The 23,158-nt window shown below is 45.0% G+C and overlaps 1 protein-coding gene across 1 annotated transcript in view; it reads right to left on the reverse strand.

The window, feature by feature from the left end:
* Nucleotides 1-9,092: 9,092 nt before the first annotated feature.
* The window catches only part of TMC2 (transmembrane channel like 2), a 66,184-nt gene continuing 52,118 nt past the window's right edge, over nt 9,093-23,158 (reverse strand). Inside the window, exons 16-19 of the mRNA XM_072801866.1 lie at nt 17,919-18,044; nt 15,984-16,062; nt 14,783-14,900; nt 9,093-11,301 (exon numbers count right to left, since the gene is read on the reverse strand). Of these exons, the coding sequence (XP_072657967.1) occupies nt 11,084-11,301; nt 14,783-14,900; nt 15,984-16,062; nt 17,919-18,044 (541 nt within the window). The 3' untranslated portion in view covers nt 9,093-11,083. The remainder of the gene's footprint in view (nt 11,302-14,782; nt 14,901-15,983; nt 16,063-17,918; nt 18,045-23,158) is intronic.

Genomic DNA, 23,158 nt, shown 5'->3' on the forward strand with positions numbered 1-23,158 from the left:
GGGATCCGGGTGGCGGAGCTCCCTTAGGAGGAGCCGGGCGGGAGGCCGTTCCCCCTTGCGCGGCGCCGGTGGCCGGGGGTCCGGGGCCTTTCCCCCCCCCCCCCCGGGGCCCCGCCGTCTCCGCTTCCCGCTCGGGGGCCACGCTATTCCCGCGGGCGGAAGCGGGGCCTGTGGCGCGTGTGCGCAGACCCGGTGAAAGGAGACCCACGGCTCCTCGTGTCCCGCCTCTTGCCTTTCGGGTGCATTTTGTTTATTATTTCAAAAATGCTTATTACAGGCGATAAAATAGAAAAGGGTGACCATCTCACCTGCTCCCAGGTCGGTTTCTAGGTCCCCCACGGAAGCAGGACCGGTCCCTTGGGAAGGGCCACGTGTTGCTCGCCCCGCCCGCCCGCCCGCCCGCGGAACCCGCAGTAGCTCCAAGCGCTCTCAGGTGCTTCCAGGTCCTTGAGGGCGGGGTTTGGGCATTCTGGCGACTAATTTGAAATTACCTTTACTTTAGTAAGTAATATAAGAATGATAAACCCCACACTTGTTTATCCTAAAGTGGTAAATTAAAAAAATTTTTTGAGGGGATTTTTATTCCCTATATTCCCATAACTTAAAGCGCATTTACACACTTAATGCATTTTCTTCTTAAGCAATTCATTTCCTTGGTAAACAAAATCCAAATAGTGAGCTCCCTCAAAGATGCAGTGAATCTTAAAAATCTCAGTATTGCTTAAAACGTGATTGAATTCTGCTACATACATTTACATATGATCATGAGTCTGAATCCATTACTGTCTCTCTTTTTTTTCATTACTGTCTCATTTTAAGGTGGAATTGCAAAACTAATGTTACATACATCAGTGTGTTAAGTTCTTTTAAATTATAGATACCAAGTTAAGCAGATGATTCCAAAATATAATGGAAAATAGTAATGCTATGACTGATTTTTTCATTATTTCTGTACTTAACCCTAAATAATCCTGGGGTTACAGGTGCTTATCTACTAAAGTAGGAGCTTGTTTGCTTGCTTTTGCTTGCTTGCTTGCTTGCTTTCCTTCTTCATGAAGACAGAGAGAGAGAGACCTGGTGCTCTGGGCTGACGGCAGATGCTCAACCAATGAGCCACCCAGGCGTCTCTAAAATAATAGTTTTTAAAGGAGAAGTCAGAATCCATTAATGGATTGCAGAATTAATTTAGCCATTCTTTGCCAGCATTGAAAAAATAGGATGAAAAGGGTGCTTCCATGGCTCAGTTGATTAAGTTCTGACTTGGACTCAGGTCATGATTTGGAGGTCCTGGAATTAATTCCTTTGTCTGGCTTCCTGCTCAGCCAGGAGTCTACTTCTCTCACTCCCTCTGTGCCACCACCACCCCCTTGTCACATGGGTGCTCTCTCAAATAAATAAAATCTTTAAGAAAAGTAAAAAAATAAAAAAAATAGGATGAAAAATGGGAATAATAGTATGTCACATAGTCACTTTAGCTGTGTGTAAAATACATGTGTACACATAAATTTAATAGTATGTATATATAAGTTACATAAACATACATTTCTGTGGATTAAATACAAGAAGGCTGAAAGTCACTGAGCTGAAAGTTAATCACAGTCATACCTGGGACAGAGTGGAGTCCTCTGGTTATACAGGAGCTGTGCTAGAGCAGTATGCTAACTCAGAACTGGTAGGAGAAAACTGCACTTCCACTAGTGAGTTACAGATGTTCATGATTAGGTGGGACATGGTATAAACACTAAACATATTCTTTTGGCTTCCTCACCTCCACCTCTTGTACTAAGCTATCTCCCTGACGCTTCATGATCCTGACCATCATGGGCATCTCTGCAGCATGTGATATTAGAGACCACATCTTCCTTCCCTTTGGGCTAGATTCATTCCTATAAGGTTCAGTTCTTCACCACCAAAGTGGAAATTTGCAAAACTTTTGGTTTCTTCTTCCCTAAGCCACCTTCCTCTCCATTGCTAGAATGATCTTCCTAAGGGCAGAGTATCCAATTGTAGTTGTTCATTGTGGCATGCAGTAATAGGAAGATTAAGGACTTGGTGTCTCAGGATCACCTGTGGTAGCTAGTCTTCAAAGATGACCCCAATGATCCATGGCTCCTGGCATTAGGTCCTCGTGTAGTCCTCCCACAAGGAACCAGTCTGGGTCTGTGAGTCATTCTAGCCAATAGAATGTGGCAGAAGTGATTCCATGCCCATGCCAAGCTGCAGCCTTTTGCATTCCTGGGAACCTTGAGTTACCTTATGAGAAATTCAATTGCTCTGCTGGACAGACCGCATAGAGAAGGAAAGGCCCTGATACTTCAGGGACCTGTCCAGCTTTCCCAGCTGCTCAACTGAGCCCAGCCCTCCAACTGTCCTTATCAAAAAAGTAGACATGTAGGTAAAGCCATTTTGTGTGTTCCAGCCCCCAGCCACCATCTGACTGCAGCCACATGAGTAGCCCCAAACAAGACCAGTAGAAGAACTACCTAGTTGAGCCCCACCTACCCACAGAATTGTGAGAAATAATATATCGTCGTTTTAAGCCACTAAATTTTGGGATAATTTTTAAGCAGCAATATGAATCAGTCAGTAAACCTGGATCCAGACCTCAGTTCTACTACTTACAATGTGACTTCAGTTAATCACTCACCTTACTGAGCTCTCATTTCTTCTGCAGAATGAAGATTGAGGATTCATTTATCCCTTCAACAAACATTGAATGTCTCCTAGGGGCCTACTCCTGGTATGTACTAGGAACTCAACAAATACTAGTGGTCTTTTGTCTTCTTTTTTTGTCCCTTTATGATAAATAGCACAATGACAAATGATAAAGAGCACAATTCTCTTGCACCTGTTCTTAGTCCCACTTCTCCCATTGCCTTTCCTGTAGAATCTACAGGAAACCTATTTTTTAAAAAAGATTTATTTATTTATGATAGACAGAGAGAGAGGGGCAGAGACACAGGAAGAGGGAGAAGCAGGCTCCATGCAGGGAGCCCGATGTGGGACTCGATCCCAGGACTCCAGGATCAGGCCCTGGGCAGAAGGCAGTGCTAAACTGCTGAGCTACCCAGGGATCCCCAGGAAACCCATTTTTTTTATACACTCCACTGCCATCATTTAATCCTATCACTTCAGCCCCTAACTTATCCATGCAGACAGATCACCTATAGCACAGTTTAGTTTTACCATGTAAAAAGAGTTATGCATTCCATTTTTCAACTGCCAGTTGTAGTAGATGGACAGTTCATTGTCAGTCACCCTGATTAAACACTGCTGGAACCTGGAAAGCCTACAAGTTTGCCAATTATTGGTACCTCATTTGGCTCATTAATTTAAACTTTTCTTCTTAAATATGCATTGCCTTCAAAGTACTGCTTTAGTTGTAGTCTGCAAAATTCAGTATGCAATATTTTCATTTTTTTTGAAATTTTATTTACTTATTCGTGAGAGACAGAGAGAGGCAGAGGGAGAAGCAGGCTCCCCGCTGAGCAGGGAACCCAATGCAGGACTTGATCCCAGGACACTGGGATCATGACCTGACCCGAAGGCAGATGTTTAACCAGCTGAGCCACCTGGGCACCCACAGTATTTTCATTTTTTTTAAAGACTTTATTTATTTATTCATAGAGACACACATAAAGAGAGAGAGAGAGAGAGAGAGAGAAGGAGGCAGAGACACAGGCAGAGGGAGAAACAGGCACCATGCAGAGAGCCTGACGTGGGACTTGATCCAGGGTCTCCAGGATCACGCCCTGGACTGCAGGTGGCACTAAACCGCTGCGCTACCGGAGCTGCCCAGTATTTTCATTTTAATTCAATTCCACATTTATTCTGGTTTCTGTTATGAATGTTGTTATGACCCACACGTTATTTGGATTGGTGATAAAGGTTGATGTCCTCCTTGCTTCCTATTGCTGCTTTCTAGCCTTATTTCCTTCTCCTTTTCTTTGAAAAGCCTCGGCCACCCATCACTGCCTGGTAGCGTCCAATTTTGCACTGTGAAGGACCTTTTGGATAAGGAGGCAAGAGGCTATTGATGAAAAAGTTTGGGGTGCCCCAAGCTGGTGATCTTCCTAATCTCAGATTTACTGCCCTGATTATATCATTACAGCTCAGTCTTATAGGTGCTGGTGTGGCCCTGACAACTGGCATCATTATATGTGCATTAGGCCCAGGGCACTCTTTTTAGTCTGCAAACACCTCACAGATGTGAAGATGGAGTGGTGGCAGGTGCTGGGAGGAAGGAGCAGAGAAATGAGCCCAATGCTACATCCACTCATCTTCCTGGAACCCAAACTAAACAACTGAATTCAGCTAGTCTTCTTTGGGCCCCTGAGATCATAGGTAAGTTTTAAACCAGCAAGCACCTTGGACACTCTGTGATCAACATCCTTTATGGAAGGGGAGAAAGGATGTTCAGGTGTCAGGGTGAGGAATCGGGGTAGTCAAGAAGCTACAGAATCAATTAATTCTTCCATTTGTTAAAAAAAAAAAAAGAAGGGTTTTTGTATGCCTGTAACATGCTAGGTATCTTTCTAGGTGCTGGGGATACAGTAGTAAAAAAACCAAGTGACTGCCATCACAGAGTTCATGTTCTAGGAGGAGATAAAAAAATCAAATAATAGGTAGCGCATCAAGTACTGATGATGGATTTACACAGGCCCTCCTCAGTGAAGAGGCAACATCGAGCAGAGGTCTGAAGCAAGTTGAGTCAGCAATTCAGAGCTTTGGGAGAGTAATATGCACAATGATGATACTAACCAGTGACCTCTGACTTCAGGGACTTTCTAATCCTGGGAGACTGAACGTAGTCGAGTGCTGAGGTGAAGTAGTGTGGGAGGCTGCCCGGAAGACCACTTGGGCCAGTGTTCCTGCGGAAGACATCACAGTTAGAAGGGGTTCTAGGTAGTCACAGAAGAATGTGTAGGTCATTTAGAAATATAGGATAGAACGAGCGTGGAAGCAAAAGCCAGCAACGAAAGAAGGAACTTCTAGAAGTGTAAGATTCATCCAGGTCAGTAGTTGGACACAAGACTGAAGAATCTAATATGTAAGATCTAGAACCTAAGAAGCCTTGAATGAAAGCCAGGATGAGTGGCTTGGGTCAGATGAGAGTGTTATTCTCTCCATTGTGCAAAGTTTGATTGGAGATGAGTTTTTATTTTTTTATTTTTATTCATCCATGAGAGACATGGACAGAAAGCCAGAGACACAGGCAGAGGGAGAAGCAGGCTCCCTGCTGGGAGCCGGATGCGACTATGACTATATGACTATATCCGGGGACTCCAGGATCACTCTCTGGGCCAAACGCAGGCGTTGAACCGCTGAGCCACCTAGGCGTCCCGATTGGAGATGAGTTTGTAAGAGATATGCAAGACAGGTTTCCTCCGAAAGTTCCAGCTGAGAAAGTGTCCTGCAGGGGCAGCAGGTCGGAAAGGGAGTTGTGGGTTTCCCTGGGCATGTTCCAGGTTCAAGCTTGAAAGCCATGTGGCACCTGGGGCCATTCCTTTCTTTGTGAAGCTAAACTGTGCATTCACCGGGAAGGATCAAACTCTATAGCACCTACTCCTTTTTTATGTGGCCCAGCCTGGGGCTCACTGTGTCATTTTGCTTTAAATTAACCGAGAGTTTTTACTGCTGGCAACACTAAAGGGGAACTATGGAATTTGAATGGATTTTTTAAGTTCTGAGTAGTTGGGAGAGCTTCGTGAAAGGAAATTGTGTGAAACAACCACAAGATGGCGGCACTGTACACTCATTTCTAGAATGGAAATGCCTCCTGTGGAATTTGAAAGACTTCCAGGAATTCCTTGGCCCTCTTCTCAATCGTGGAAAGAACCCTTGCAACAGCCTTTGGTAACAAGTTACACATATATGCAATATTTATTTCCACAGACTCAGAAGAATAAAAAGCATCCAAGGAAGATCCTCGAGCTCAGCATTACTTGTCATTTTGGTTGCAGTTTGTGAAGCCCACAGTAATTAGGATTATAGGGTAAACATTTTGTTCAGCCAGTGCCGTTTGAGTTCGGAATCTGAGCCTGAGGGATGTTTGATCTTACCTATGCCTGTGATCATATCTGTTATTTATGAGCGAATAGCATGGTGCTTGCTTAGTCTTACATGTGTCAACTTGTAGAACCTTCATAACAGAATTTGGAGGTGAGGTTTGTATGGCTCATTTTGCAGACATGGTTCAGTGATAGAGATGTCTGTATGCTCTATATCCCTCATCTGCCCCATCCATGATCTTGGGACTTTATTCATGTTTTCCAAACTAATACTGCATTGAAGAATAAATTATCTGGCACAATGCTGTAGAGAGCTGTTTAGAATTAGCAATCCTCAACACTCAAAAACAAGCCAAACTTACAAAATTGGATGGCACTCACACACCTGCTGCCTTTGCCCTTGAAGATTGTATTTTGGTTTTCTTCCCAAGGAACAAAAAGAGCCCTAAGGGACTCTATCCTTAGGTTCTAAAGCTATCCTGGAAACAGCACTTGGGATTATAAAATATTCATCTGACAATCTCTGTCTTCTATCTGCAAGGCTTAGTCCATTTGCATTTATTTTGATTCCTGATACATTATTTTTTTAAAAGATTATTTATTTATTTATGATAGAGAAAGAGTTAGGGTGTGAGCAAGAATACAAGTTGGGGTGGGGAGCAGAGGTACAAGCAGACTTTTCGCTGAGCAGGGAGCCCAATGTGGGACTCAGTGTGGGACTCAATGTGGCACTTGATCCCAGAACCCTGGGATCATGATCTGAGCCGAAGACAGATGCTCAGCCACTGAGCTGCCCAGGTACCCCCTACTATATTCTTTTTCTATCATCTCACACACTTTCTATTCATTGTGTTGTTTTTTGTTGCTTTGCTTTCTTCCTCCTCTTTCTTGGAGGTACTATTAACCGAAGATTACTTTAAATTAAAATTTTCCATTTGAGATTTCTGGAATGCACAATTGGTGTGGGAATTTAGGTCCTCTGTGTGAGGGTTGCCTGGTGGATATAAATTCTCAGGGGAGATTTTTTCTCCCCACTTTCTGCCAAGATCCAAAGAGACAAATGTCCCTTTCTGCAATGTGGGTTTGTTTCCTATTATCCCTTACAGGAACTCTGATGTCCCAGCTTTGGGTGGAGCTCTACAGAGTTTACTGGGTTGAGGGTCACCAGCATGGTGGACCCTGTGCTTACCTGGCCTAGCTCTCCCTACTGGCTAGTGCATCACTCCCCAGTTTCTGTGAGTATGCAAGTCAGGTGAAGGAGTATGCAAGTCGCCCTTGATCCTCACCAAAGTTGTGTTCCTACTTATCTGAGTCTGTGTACAGTGGAGTTCTTTTTTTTTTTTTAAGATTTTATTTATTGGGATCCCTGGGTGGCGCAGCGGTTTGGCGCCTGCCTTTGGCCCAGGGCGCGATCCTGGAGACCCGGGATCGAATCCCACGTCAGGCTCCCGGTGCATGGAGCCTGCTTCTCCCTCTGCCTCTCTCTCTCTCTCTGTGACTATCATAAGAAAAAAAAAAAAAAGATTTTATTTATTTATTCATGAGATACACACACACAGAGGAGAGACATAGGCAGAGGAAGAAGCAAGCTCGTTGCAAGGAGCCTGATGCAGGACTCGATTCCAAGACCCTGGGGATCATGATTTGAGCTGAAGGCAGACATTCAACCACTGAGCCACCCAGGCACCCCAACAGTGGAGTTCTTTATGGACATTGAGTGTGTTGATTATTACAAACGGAAAGATCTGACTGCAAAAATAGCCTTTGACAGAGAAAATCCAGGGTCTGTATCATTTTCTCCCAATGAGAAATGCACAAACTAGGGTAATATCAGTAAAGACATTGGGTAGTTCTCTGGATAAATTGTTAAATAGACTTTCTATTTCAAATCACTTTTAGGTGAGCTGAGGAAAGAAAGAAGGAGAGAGAGAGAGAGGGAGGGAGAGAAAAGGAAGGCAGGAGAGAGAAAAGAAGAAAGTGTGATCCTCATGCCTGATGGCTCCTGGATAGGCTGAATAGCTAAGTGGTGAGGTGGCATGAGCTGGTGGGTCAAACCCAAGAATGCAGATATGATGGGACTGCTTTCTAATAACATGTCCCAGCTCTAAAGCCACACCACAGCAACACCCTTCCCCTCTTATCCATGCGTTCTTCCTCTACCTGTCTCTCTGGTTCACTGGAAGTTTTCTGTTGCATAAGGGTCCTGGGAGCCACCATAAACTAATTCTCCGATGGACGTTTCTTGAAAAATCTTTAGAGTTGTCTTGAGAGAGTTCTCACAACTATTTGAATTGGGAAATGTCCTGTTAAAATATGTCCACAAATTCCTTGATAACCCCCTTCAAGAGATGGAGCCTAGTTCTCCTTCCTGTGAGTGTGAGCTAGACTTAGTGACTGAGTTCTAGTGGATAGAAAGTGGTAAGATTGATGGTGTAACTTCTGAGACTAGGTAATAAAAGGTATGTGGCTTTCCCTTTGTGTTCTCTCTCTCTTTCTCTCTCTCTCTCTCTGTCTCTCTCATCACTTGCTGTGGGGGAGACCAAGTGCTGAGTTGTGAGGACACCCCCGCAGCCCTATGGAGAGGTCCATGTGGGGAGTACTCAAAGTCTTCTGTTAATAGCCAGCAAGGAATGAAGCCTCCCGCCAATAGCAATATGTATGAATCATCTTGAAAACAGATCTTTTAGTCCCAGTCTAATCCTCCAGTGCCTGTAGCCCCACCTGAGATCTAGAGCAATACCGAGAACCAGCAAAGCCACTACCAAATTGTTGGCCCACAGAAACTGTGTGAGATAATCTTTTCTTTTCTTTTCTTTCTTTTCTTTTCTTCTTTTCTTTTCTTTTCTTTTCCTTTCTTTTTTCTTTTCTTTTCCTTTCTTTTTTCTTTTCTTTTCTTTTCTTTCTTTTCTTTTCTTTTCTTTTCTTTTCTTTTCTTTTCTTTTCTTTTCTTTTCTTTTCTTCTTTCTTTCCTCCCTCCCTCCCTCCCTCCCCCCCCTCTTTTTCTTTCTTTTTCTTTCTTTCTTTCTTTCTTTCTTTCTTTCTTTCTTTCTTTCTTTCTTTCTTTCTCTTTCCTTCCTCTCTCTCTCCTCTCTCTCTCTTTCTTTCATTTTATTTATTTATTTATTTGACAGAGTGAGAGAGCACAAGCAGGGGGAGCAGCAGGCAGAGAGGGAGAAGCAGGCTCCCCACTGAGCAGGGAGCCTGATGCATGGGGCTTGATCCCAGGCTCCTGGGATCATCCCCTGAGCTGAAGGCAGTCACTGAACCACTGAGCCACCCAGGCGCTCCTCAGTGTTTATTTCTTTAAGCTGTTAAATTTTGAGAATAATCTGTTGTGCAGAAATAGACAACAAAGACATTCCCTCACATAAAATTGTGCATCAACAGAACAGGATAATGTGTTTGTGTCTATGGTGGGTGTTGAGGCATTTTGGTAGCCATCAGAAGGCTGATAGTGATCACAAGGAGGCTGATGACTCAGGCCTCTCTTGTTCCCCACCCCAGGGACTGGCATTACCCAGGCAGGTGGTCTTGAAGGCCACATGTCACATGGTGACCATTTTTGGGCCTCTTGGTTGGATAGGTTATCTGGATCCCCATGTCAGGGCATCAGGCAGGTAAGCTCAGGGCCAAGGTGTGTCCTCCCAGAAGAAGACATGACCCACAAGAGTTCTGTATTGGGGGTCAGACCTGAGTTCCACGCACAGGAGGCACCTGCAGCATTTTCTTTAGCCTCGCCTGGAGATGGACAGGGGGCAAAAGAACCGGTCTGTTTCTCCTGGTCACGTGTTCCCATTCCCAATCCATTCTAAGTCATGTGTGAAGTGCTGGTGCTGGGGTGAGAAGGGGAAGGAATTGAAGGGGAACCTGGGAATTATTTTAATTCATAGCTTATGAAATTTCTATAAAATATCCATCTCCCCACCAGGACTTTGTCTGACTTTCAGGGTGTAGGGGATTTTCCTGAGAACCCCAGGGGCCATGGTTGGGAGGTGGATGGGGGAGAAGACTCCCTTTAGGACACTCAGAGACATGGCACGAGATGATTCTAAAGTTATATGCTCCCTGGAATCTGGGAACACGGGGCAGAGGAGAGGAGGACACCACCTATAGGACACCTGCACCGTCAGAGTCCTAGACAGTGACTCACACACTGCTGAGCCTTTGTCCTTATAGCCAAGGCCCTCGCAATGTCTGGCCTCCCTGGCTTTTGCCCCCCAGGAGACGTTCTGCATCGACCCATGCCATGACACTAGTTGAACATAGAATTGCTGGAGACAAGGCTCTGCATTGCACCCTTTGCAAACCCCTCAGAGAAATCGTCTTCAACATTCCTTACACAAGAAGCAGACTATTAAATTCCTTTTTGATCTGGTATTTGAGAAGGATTTTTCTGCCCTGAGCAATCTAAATTGTCTTCAATTAGAAGAAACACTTGCTCCTTGCCTTGCTGCTAGAAGACACCAGTGCGTTTTTTTGCTGCTTAATGGCATCAGCTCCCCTCAGGCTGGGTTCCGGGGGATAATCATCTTCCTACTCACAATGGCTGGACTTTGGTTCACTACCTTTATTTTCAGTGGCTTCTTCTACCTTTTATTTAAACTACTTCATCTCCTTTGGATAGAGGCCATAGTTAGGAACGTGGACTCCTCTGTATCTTCTTCCCAGTTAATAAGATGAACAGAAACCAGTGTCCTGAATGGGTGCCATGAGAAAAGTCTATGGTGGTGGTCATGGCCTTCTCCTTCCTCCCAAAGTCTGGAGCTGAGGGAACCATGGTGAGTCCAAGGTCCAGAGCTGCCTGAACCAAGGTACTGGGAAGAGGGCAGTGTATAGGGAGTGGGGAGACTCAGCCCCCCTAAAGAGTGGATGAAACCATTGTCTGAATGTTGTGGTAGCCAACAAGTGCCTGAGACTAAGTAATCAAACTTTTCGCATTCAATGAGAAGAGAGAGAATATGCATGTGTGGGAGAAAAGAGAGGAAGAGAGAAGAGAGAATATTGTTTTGGGTGTATGATCTGGTGGGGCCGAAGGATCAGCCCCAGGATGGTGTTTGTGTGAGTCCCAGCTGTCAGTGGGGAGATCTCTGAGCACTCTTTCCAGAGGCTGACCTCCAAGGATGAGTCTGAGGCCGAGCGTGGCCAGAATCTGGTCTGAAGCCAGTAGGCCGAGCTACAGACAGGCCCTGGGAGGCAGGCAGCGTGGTCCCACTGGCAGAACCAAAGGTCCCAGGATCCTCGGCCTTCTTGTCTGGGGTCTGGGTTTGGCTGGCAGAGTGAGGCGTCATCCCTGGAAAAGGAAGCAAGATAAGAATGAGGATGCGGGAGAACTTGTCTAGGTTGCCTAGTATGGAACTGGAGCCCTCCGGAGCCGGCCCACTTGGTGTGTGGATTCCAGTCCCATGTGGAAATGTGAGAATGGTTAGATGGTCCTCAGGCCTAAACACATCTGCTGGAGGAACATACTCTACTGGCTGGAGAGCTAGATTTTAGAATGCTGCCCTTAAACTGGACTCTGCGAGCCTGGCTTTCTGGAGTATTAAAGTTGGGACAACAGTACGAGTCTCCTAGATGGCTTCCAGGGTCATATATGATGCTGGAAGGGGCCATGTAATCTACACGGAATCACATCTAACTTCTAGGGCTTTCGTTAATAGTTTCCTTCCCTTCCCCTAACTCTGACCTCAGGGTGATTACTGACTTGCTCCTTACCAAACCCAGTTCCTGAGACACAGAAATGGACTAGGTTTCCATGAGGGGTGAATGTGGCATGTGACTGATGTGCCCACTTCCACGTGTGTCCTCTGGGCTCTTCCCCTCAGACCAGTCCTGGAGCAGGCGGAGGCACAGGGTGGAAGGAGCCTGTGTCCCTGCGGCGTCACCAGGGAAGGAAGTGACTGTCAAGTGGAAACACCCAATATAGACTTTAGGTTGAGGGAGAAGTAAACCTTCATTGTGTTTGAGTCATTAGTTGTTTGGGCCTGTTTGTTACAGTAACTGGTATCATTCTAGCGACCACTTCAAGAAGAGAAGCTAAGTGAGGGCAGCCATGGAGGCCATTGGAGTTTTTCAGATGAAATGCTGGCTGTCTTCCTAGGCTCTCTCCCATGGCCTACTCCCACTGATGTGTTCAGATCACACTAATTTTTTAAAAAAAATTATTTATTTATTTGAGAGAGAGAAAGAGAGAGCACAAGCAGGGGAGAGGGGCAGAAGAAGAGGGGGAAGCAGTAGCATAGAGCATAGAGCCCCATGCAGGATTGGATCTTAGGACCTCAGGATCATGACCTGAGCCAAAGGCAGATGCTCAGCTGACTGAGTCACCTAGGCACTCCAGGTCACACTACTTTTTTAAAAAAATCAAACGCTGCAGTGCTGAGTTAAGCAGTAGAAAACTCAAAGTGCTTTAGATCTGTACTAAAAACTTGAATTTGGGGAAGGGCAAACTTTAAAGCAGCAGGGAGTCGAGCTGGGCGGGGATGGGGTGGGTCAGAGGGACAGGCACATGGGGACTGTATGGACACGAGATGACCACTGTCAAACCAGGGTAAGTCCCCTGGTGTCTCTCTCTCTCTCTCTTTTTTTTTTTTTTTTAAGATTTTATTCGTTTATTCATGAGTGACACAGAGAGAGAGAGGCAGAGACACAGGCAGAGGGAGGAGCAGGCTCCGTGCAGGGAGCCAGATGAGGGACTCGATCCCGGATCTCCAGGATCACGCCCTGGGCCGAAGGCAGGCCCTAAACTGCTGAGCCACCCAGGGATCCCAGTCCCCTGGTTTCTCACAGAAAACATTTTGTGCACCTACTTTTTTTTCCTTCCCTACTTAAGTCTGTTGGTGTCCAAATACGTCCATTCCCTTTTCTCATTTTTGTTGGTGATACTACAACAAACATTGCATTCACTCCATTTCCTGCCCTATGTGGGAAAATTAGGTGATTTCAAATATTTTTTTTCTTTTTTTTTTTTTTAACTTATTTATTCATGAAATGCAGAGACATTGAGAGAGAGAGAGAGAGGCAGAGACACAGGCAGAGGGAGAAGCAGGCTCCACGCCCTGGGCCGAAGGCAGGCACCCAATCGCTGAGCCACCCAGGGATCCCGATTTCAAATATTTTCTTCAGCCTCACGGTAAGCTGCCAGCCAGCGGCTCTTCTGCATTTTATCCCTGAGCCAGTCTTGGAGGGCATCAACGGGCCGCCAGCCAGTTTGACCAACAAAACGTCTGTGGCTTCGAAATGTGTTCCATATATTTTGGGAGACTCACTAGGGACAGGTCTTATTTTGACACAGACTCCTTGTCCTCTTTTTGCGACATCCACTTGTTTTCTTGCTACTAACGATTCACTAGTCATTTGTTACTATTCCAGGAGCAATACTGACACTGACAAGTATTCCAATACCAACACGGCATTTGCCAGGGCTGCACACCGTGTCCCTTTGTCCTTCTGGCCTGCTTTCACAGCCATTTCTGCCACTTTTGGACCTCAAGAATTAAAAATAAGCCAATGGAGGATGTTCATCTTGCAGGGAAATGCTGCCATACAGCTAAATTATCTATTTCTGTGTGCTTTGTGTGTGTGAGTGTGTGTGGTCTTGCCTATATGTCATAAAGGCATCAAATAAATAATACAATTTCTGCACTAAAAATTCAAACTCCTGAACTATCGGCCATTTCTTGTGTGTCTTGTTCATTTCCTGCATCAGAGGTCAAAATCACAGCAAATCGATGTGGTTTAATTTTACAATAGGGCCAACCTTTAAAACACGGGGTCACCTCAGAGATGGTCTGTTTTGATTCAACGTTTCCTCTTTCAAGGTGGAGAGGGTCTGTGATCACTCCCCTTTGAAGCCTGTGACACTTCCCTTTTCTTTTTCTTAAAGATTTTATTGATGTATTAATAAGAGACATACAGAGAGAGGCAGAGACATAGGCAGAGGGAGAAACAGGCTCCCTGTGGGGACTTGATCTTAGGACCCCGGGATCATGACCTGAGCCAAAGGCAGACGCTCAACCACTGAGCCACCCAGGTGACCCACCCTGTGACACTTTCTTTGGAACATATGTGGCCACTTCTCATCCTTTTATTCCAGATACTCCAGTGTTTCTCTTTTTTAAAAGAGAATACAAACTGGTTCTGTTAGAAGTAGCAGCTGCCAGATTCAAATCTATTTCTCCTCCTGAAGAAAACATTCAAAATGACACAGAACAAATGCTTCCTCCATCCTCAGGTGGCTGTGACCCATGTCAGCCAACCCCTCCGAGCATCCCAGAGGCATCTGGGTGAGGACACCAGCAGCGCTCCTATATTAGGTTAAATAGATATAAAGAAGATATAACAGGGGACTGTCAGACTCAGGAGAGAAAGCGAAGAAGATGAAATCATTTCAGAAAAGAAGGCTGAATTGTGGCCAATGTCCAGAGTCACCATAGACAACGCAGCGAGAGATTTGGTGGGTAGAGGTGAGGGAGATGGCCTCGTGGGAGAAGTGGTGGTGCTCCCCTGTTTCACAGATATTCCTCCCAGTTCAGAGTCATGGGTTCTCTCCCTGTGCCAGGACCCTGAAGCTCACCTCTTGCATAATCCTGCCTCATTCTTCCCTCCCCATGAGGTAGGACCTATGACTGATTCTTAGCTTAATGTGCCTAACTTCACACAGCTAATTGTCAGAATTCTGACTTCATCCCAGCCCCACCTGATTTCTCAGCATATGCTCTTTCCACCTTTCCATGTGGGCTTGTAAAAAGTAATCATCATGAAATAGTATTTACCTTCTTTGGTGAGTGGGAGCTGGATAGCATTTTGGGAGGTGCCTTGAGCTGTGTCCTCTGAATCTCTGCCTGTAGTTCTGCCCGTGACAGATTTGTGGCTCTTCTCAACTTCGCGGAGCTGCAGGAAAAGGATGAATGGTTCTCAGGGGAATGGGTGTTTGAGGCTCAGAGCCCTGGATGGTGAGATCTAGGGTACAAGAACTCTGTCTTTGGTTCTTGGTCACTACCTTACATGGCCAGTTCTTTTTTTTTTTTTTTTTTAAAGATTTTATTTATTCATGAGAGAGAGACACACACACACACAGAGGAGAGAGAGGCAGAGACACAGGCAGAGGGAGAAGCAGGCTCCACACAGGGATCTCGACGTGGGACTCGATCCCAACTCGATCCCGGGACTCCAGGATCATGCCCCAGGCCAAGGCCAGGCGCTAAACCACTGAGCCACCCAGGGATCCCCACATGGCCAGTTCTTGGTCCACACTGTCAATGGTTAGAGAGGGCAGCTTGAGACTCAGATTCGCACAACATTTGAAGGAGCATCTGGCCAGGGGAGGACAGAAACCATGCCAGTCCTGCCTTTCAAGGTTTTCTGTATCTGGGCAGGAGGATGGTGAGATTAGCAGAGGAGGATGTAGATGGAGAGCTGGCTGTGAGGCAAATGAGATTAGTTCAGGGGGAGGGAGTGAAGAGCAAGGAGGACAGGGTTTAGAGCGGGGTGGGGTCTGCCCTTTACCGCATGAAGGAGGCTGGTGGGCGCTGGGAGAACAGAAGAGAGCTGTCAGAAGTCAGGTGGTGTGGAGAGAGGCTGCCTGCGTGGGGCGGGGGCTCAAGAGACCCTTACACCATGGGCACAGCTCTGTGTCATTCTGACATTATTTTCTCTAGTATTTTAGTATTAGTTTTAACCTATAGGTATTATTGGGGATACTGGCTTTACTATGTATGAACATTGCTTGAGTCCATTGAATTTCTCCTGTTCTTTGGCAACCTCTCCAAATTGAAGTCATCATTATTGTGTGCCCCCAATAGCCTCAGAATATAAATGCATGTCATTTAGTCTTATAAGGCTTCCTATAATACAGATGGTTTGGGATCTGGTTTAGAAGGAAGCCATTTAGATAATATAACTGGACTCACAGAGCAAATTAGCAAAAACCAAAAACATGACATCTTTTTGAACAAAAGCTTCCGACAGACTCACCGCTTGGATTTTCTTTCTCAGCTGGGCATTAGCTCGGGAAAGGCTTTTGGAAACCGAGTTCAGGTAGTAGATGGCCAGGCTGCAAGAGAAAAGGGAGCCTCCTGTGATCCTGCAGTCTTGGAAAATGACAAGAGCTGGACTCCTTCTGGAGGAATCAAAGCAGGCTTCCTGGAGTAGGTTGCCTCTGGGCAGGGTAAAGAGATATCCTACTACTATCCTAAGTTCCCTTCTTAATTTAGAGAAGGTCCTGGGCACCTTGCTTTCTATCTTATTAAATGTGGAAATGACACACACATTTCTAGCTCTCAGAGTGCTCAGTAAAGGTTGGCTAAAAGAGTCGTCTTTCTTGGAAATCTGAGACGTAGGGAGTGGCAGGGGTTCTTGAAAGCAGAAGAAGCTGATTATGCATCCTGGGTAACTGCTCTGGTCAGGCTCTGTGCTATGTGCATCCCACTCCCTGGATAAACTGTGATTTAATCATACTGCAGAGCAGACTAGAGCTGTTAAAGTGTGGGCTCATGTATCCACATGGATAAATTCCCCAAACACAGTGTTGAGTGAGGAAAGCTATGTAGAGTGCACGTAAAGCCCAGAGAAGGATAGTGCACATGCACATGACGAAAACACCAAACTATGGGTGGAAATGATTACGATGAATTCTAACAGTGGTTACCTTTAGAGAGGAAGGAAGACAGCAGGATTGGGAGGGCACTTGAAATGTATGCCTAACATTTGTTACTTGGAAAAAGACAGATCTGAAGCACATAATGCAGAATATCAACATTTGTTTACTCTTGTGATTGCATTCACAGTTGTCTGTACTTTTCTGTATGTTAGGAATATTTCCCAATTTAAAAAAGCATGCCAAAACAGGATTTTATAAAGAAAGACACCCTCAGGGCACCTGGGTGGCTCAATGGTTGAACATCTGCCTTCGGCTCAGGGTGTGATCCCAGGGTCCTGGGATCAAGTCCTGCATCAGGCTTCCTGCATGGAGCCTGCTTCTCCCACTGCCTGTTTCTCTGCCGCTCTCTGTGTCTCTCATGAATAAATAAATAAAATCTTAAAAAAAGAAAAACAACCTCATATTTTCATTAGTACATTTTCGTTGGTGGTAATTCCAATTCAGGACTCTCGCTTCCCACCTTCTTTTCTTTCTTCCCCTGTTCCTTCCTTGAACATCTGTTGTTTCCCTCCTCTGCTCTAGGCCTGGGGCTGGTGTTGGCAATACAGAGATCATGAAACCCACCCAACCATCCTCCAGGGTTTTTCAGTCTTTGGTGGGAGGGAGAGTGGTGAACGAACCAAATGCACCTAGCACACCCAAGGACAGGCTGAACCAGCCCCTCTGTTTTCGTAGAGACCCAGTGCCCAGAGGTCTTTAACATTTCTAGTGAGCGTTTAGGAGAGTGTTGCAGATACTGGCAGTGCCCATCCATATTCCTTGGATCCCGCTTTCGGTGTGCTCCCTGTAAGACTTAAAGCTGCCAGTTCCTTTCCTTCTGGCCTGGAGCTTCCCTTCCAACTCGTGCAGAAACCATTCTACCCACGAAGGTAGCTGACCCAAACTGCAATAAACCAACCTCTCTCTCCTTTTATGTTTCCCAGTCCTACCCAACCAGTGAGCCCTGGGCGCCGGTCTACAAATGCCCAGTCCCCCACCCTTGAACAGGATAACTCTGAGGCACACCGATTCCCAGAGTTTCCCAGCAGGATTAAAGTCATCCCAGTGGTCATGACCTTCTTGTTCCTCCCCCATCTCACTGCCCTCTCTCCCTCCCCAATTAACTATCTGCATTTGAATCTTTGTCTCCAGATCTGTTTCTAAGAAATGTAGATTAATTAAGAGAGTGGGGAAAGAAAGATCTGCCAGGGAAGGCTCAGGTGTAAGGGGAGGTTGCCACGACGCAGAGCCGTGGGCCCTCACTAACTTACAACATCAGCAGGATGGCGGGGATGATCAGGCCAGGGTTGGCAAGGAAAGCAAAGATCTTGCCCAGGAAGGTTGGAAAATCGTTTTCAATCGTCTCTTGGATGACATCATACATTCTGTTTTTCCCACTGTAAAGAGGAGAGAACACATGACAGCACAGTACGCAACTCATGTGGCACAAACACCTGTGGCCCACGCCCCTGTGAATCCAAAGCTGCCACCTCCCACTGCTTTCCTGGAAGAACCAGAGCTCTGCTCCATAGGAACTGCACATAAAAATGCCCCATAAGGGGCTGCCATTTGGCTGTATCTTATAGCCGGGTCAATGCCCAGGCTCATCAGCATCATGTCCTTGGCACCTGAGAACTCAGACTACATTGGTCTCCTGTGTCTGACACCTTTTTCAGCAGGATGAAAATGGAATTTCTACTATACTCTCATGGGAGAAAATTGCCTACCATATGGCTGTAAAATCGACATGGAGCTCCCTCTGGGTCCCCAGGGCATGGAAAGAGTTCCCTAGAGGCTTCTGTAAGAGATAACCTTATGGGGCCGCTCAAAAATACCTACAATTGTCTTCAGATTACAGTTTCAGGAGACTGGACTTCCTAGGACAGGCTCCTGGAGAGGTCACAGCAGTAATCTTGATTTTCTTCTAATACCTAAGAACCATTATGAAGACTGACCTCCCAGAGACTAGGGTCCTCTGCTTGGCTTTGGTGAGTCCTTTCAGTGTCAAGAAATGGACTTTAGGGCTTGAAATTTCATGTTCAAAACCTTGCTCCTTCATCTATTAGCTGTGGGACACCCTGGATAATTTACTTATTCTCTTTCTGCCTATTTTTATCAGTTCCCTGACTCTCCCCATTAGAGCTGTACTGTCCAGTGGAGCTATTAAAATAGAATAATAATTTTAAAAATTAATTAAAATTAAATAGAACAAAAAATTCAGTTTTTTAGTCTCACATTTCAAGTGCTCAGTAGTCATGGGACTAGTAGGTACTATTTTTGAAGAGTAGATATGGAATTTTTTATCACATAGAAAATTTTATTAGACAGTGCTGCAGAGGTTTCATATCTTCAGCCAAGATACTGAACATTTCTCTGCCCTAGTTTCCTCAACTATATAATATAATATAACAATAATATAGCAGAATATGGTATTGTAAGTATAATAATAGTATTTTCCTCAGAAGATTGTTTAGACGGCATAGATACAAATTTATATAAAATATTGTGGGGGTGTCTGAGAGGCTCAGTCTGTTAAGCATCTGCCTTCGGCTCAGGTCCTGGGATTGAGCCCCAGGTTGAGCTCGCAGCTCAGCAGGGAGTCTGCTTCTCCCTCTACCCCTCCTCCTGCTCATGCTCTCTCACAAACAAACAAACAAACAAACAAATAAATAAAATCTTTTAAAAATCATGTGTATGAGGCCATCAAATTATAAGTGCCCTCCAAAATGTTGCAACCAGAAGCTTCATTTTTCTCTTCTGTAAAGTATTGAGCAAGGATTGGCAAAAAATGGCCCATGGGCCAGATTTGGCTTGCTACTTGTTTTCACATGGCCTGAAAATGAAGCATGGTTTTTCTGTATTTAAATGATTGGGAAAAAAAGAAGAAGAATATTCTGTGATATATAACAATTGGAGTAGGTAATTTAAACTTCAGTGTTGGTAAGTAAAACATTACTGGAACACAGCCATGCTTATTCACTTAAATAGGGTCTATGGTTGTTTTGGTGTTCTAGTGGCAGACACGGAATTGTTGTGTCAGAGATCATTTGTGGCCATCTCAATGCTTAGCACTATTTTTAAAAAAAAGATTTTATTTATTTATTCATAAGAGTCACAAAGAGAGAGGCAGAGACACAGGCAGAGGGAGAAGCAGGCTCCCCAAGGGGAACCCGATGTGGGACTCGATCCCAGGACCCCGGGATCACGCCCTGAGCCAAAGGCAGATACTCAACCACCAAGCCACCCAGGCATCCCAATGCTTAGCACTTTTAAGTGCCATGCATATCACCATATTATGACATTTAATTAATTAATTTTTTATTATTATTAGTGGCCGTCTGTCATGTAAAAACAAGAAAAGTGAATTTCACATGTTATGAAGTCACAGTTAAATGTGGGTTATTTTGTCCTTGCATCATGATGTATTAGATGGTGTATTAGTTTCCAATGGGTGCTATAACAAATTGCCACACAGGTGACTTCAAACAATACACATTTGTTCTCTTATAGTTCTGGAGGCCAAAAGTCTGACATGTTTCACTGGGCTGAAATCAAGGTGTTGGCAGGGCTGCACTCCCTTCAGAGGGAGAATCTATTTCCTTGCTTTTTTTCAGCATCTAGAACTTTATTCCTTGCACTCCTTGGCTCACGGCCCCTTTCTTCATCTTCAAGCCTGGCAACATTGAATCTTCATATCTCTCTCTGCTTCCATGGTCACATCACTTTCTGTCCTTCTGTAGTCAAATCTCCCTGTGCCTCCCTCTTGTAAGGACATTCATCATTTAGGGCTCACCTGGATAATCCAGGATAATTTCTCCATCTCAAGATCCTTAACTTAATCACATTGGCAAAGACCTTTCTGCTATATAAAATAACATTCACAGGTTCCAGGGATTAGGATATTAACATCATTGGGAGCCATTATTCAACCCATCACCATATGCTCTCTGGTCCTTGAAGATTCACATTTGTCCCACCAGCAAAATACATTCACTGTCATTCCTACATCCCCCAAAGTTTTGCAACTCATTAGAGTATCAACCCACAGTCCAAAATCTCATCTAAATATCATCAGCACTGAAGTCCCAAATCTCACCAGCTAAATCACGTATAGATTGATAAGACTCTAGGTATGATCGATATTGGGGCAAAATTCTTCCCTGTCTGTGGACCCATGAAACTAGAAAACAAGTTATTTACTCCCAAAGTACAATGGTGGGTCAGCCCTAAGATAACAGCAAAAGCTGGCAGTGTTACTGCTCATGTGACATTCTTAAATACCTGATGGGTTTTCCGCAAATGTCATGGGAATTCAGTCCATTAGACAAGAGGGACCCACACTGATCTTTCCTGGAGAATTCTGTCTCTGTGTTTGCCTTCTGCTGAGATGGTTGAGAGGATTCCAGCCACAAGCTTAAAAAAATCCTTAACTCATAATCATTTTCCTTTCTGTACATTTTTTTTTGTCAAAAATAGAAGCCGAGTATTCTAACTCGCCCTACTGCACAGCAATTCAGTGGCTTAGCAGTAGTTAAGTACTATGGCAAGTTTTCTTCTATGGTGGGAGATGTGATGTCATGTCTGGTACAATGATGGATCCAGGCAGCAAAGGCGGCAATCTGAGCTGTATAACTGATGTTTGATGACTTTGAGATTCTGTTATGTGAGATATTATCATATAAAAAGTACTCCATCCTTTTCAATGGTGGATGTATCTTACAAAAAATTATACTCTATTATTATCATATCTTGAATTTTGTCACTAAAAACTTTGTGCCCATTTGTTTCTCTTATTTTTTTTAATTTTTTTTATTGATTTATGATAGTCACACAGAGAGAAAGAGAGGCAGAGACATAGGCAGAGGGAGAAGCAGGCTCCATGCACCGGGAGCCCAATGTGGGATTTGATCCCAGGTCTCCAGGATCACACCCTGGGCCAAAGGCAGGCACCAAACCGCTGTGCCACCCAGGGATCCCTGTTTCTCTTATTATACAAGTACTTACATGATATCCTTGATTTTGACTCTTGATTCCCAAAGCCGAAAATATTTACCTTCAGGCTCTTTCCAGAAAAAGTTAGCTGAGCCCTGGTGTAGATAATGCTTTCCCCCTCATAGTCTTGTTATGAGTACCAGCCATCCCCAGCTTGGGCAGGGCCCAGGCTTAATAAACTCGTATATATGCCTTATTACAGAAATTAGCACCCTCCTTTAAGCACTTTGCAAATAATTTAGTAAATGCTCATAACAATCCTAGGAGGGAGGCACTACAATTATTTCCATGTGATAGGCAATTAACTTGTGGTGTAGGGAGCTAAGGAACCTCTCACGATGATCCAAGCTTACTCCAGAGTCTACACTCTGAGTCAGGGGGCTGAGAATTTTCTTTTTCCTGGAAAGAGCTGGATAATAAAGATTCTAGGCTTTGCGAACCAGATATCTCTGTTGGAGTGACTCCATTGTACTGTTGTAGTGAGAAAGCAGCCATAGATTATATGTAAGCAAGTGGATGTGACTGTGCTCCAATTAAACTTTATTTACAAAAAATTTACAGGACTCAACATTGCCCATCTCATCCATTTATGTTGTCTGCCTGGATCCGGTTGAAACCCTAAGTCCCTCCCTGCAAAAGTAAATTTTTGTGACCCGAGAGGTCTAGTCTGAACACTGACCGTAAACCAGATGTTCACTTCTAGACAGTGAGAAAGGAAGAAAAATCACATCCTTGTGGACCTTACGTCCTGATGAAGGAGACAGACAACAAACACAGTAAATAAACAAAAGGACTGGGATGCTAGCTGTTGATAAAGGGATGCAATAAGCAGAAACAATGATAAGAAGTGTGTGTGTTGGGCAGCCCCGGTGGCCCAGCGGTTTAGCGCTCGCCTTCAGCCCAGGGCGATCCTGGAGACCCGGATCGAGTCCCACATCCGGCTCCCTGCGTGGAGCCTGCTTCTCCCTCTGCCTGTGTCTCTGCCTCTCTCTCTGTGTCTATCATGAATAAATAAATAAAATCTTTAAAAAAATGTGTGTATGTGTGTGTGTGATATTTTAGTTAGGCTCTCCTGGGAAAGGCTCACTAACGAGGTGACCTTTGGAAAACACCTGGAGCAAGCAAGAGAGAGAACAGCTGTAGAAACATCTGAGGAATGAACTTCTAGTTGTTGGTAAGTTTTGATCAGAAGGGTGACAGGAGGGTGGTGGCAGCCATGATTCCTTCTGGGTCCTGTTTTTACGTTCCTTTCCGTGCTCCCTGGCTGTAGGCTGTCGGGACCTCTCACGGTAGCCATGAAGCAAGGGTGGGGCAGATGATGAGGGCCAGGCAACCCATTCATGGGCCTCCTGTCTGGGGGCAGGTAGGCAGCCAGAGCAAAGTGGCACTGGCATTTGCATCCAGAGCTCAGCCATCCAAACCTTGCTTAGGAAGTCAAAAGAAGCTTCTATCACTTCTCTCATGTAGTTCTCCCTTCAGCCTGGTATCCCAGGCCTTCTACCGCTCAGTCCATTCTCCT

This window comes from Canis lupus, chromosome 26, assembly GCF_048164855.1.
Source record: "Canis lupus baileyi chromosome 26, mCanLup2.hap1, whole genome shotgun sequence".
In the NCBI taxonomy this organism is placed as follows: domain Eukaryota; kingdom Metazoa; phylum Chordata; class Mammalia; order Carnivora; family Canidae; genus Canis; species Canis lupus.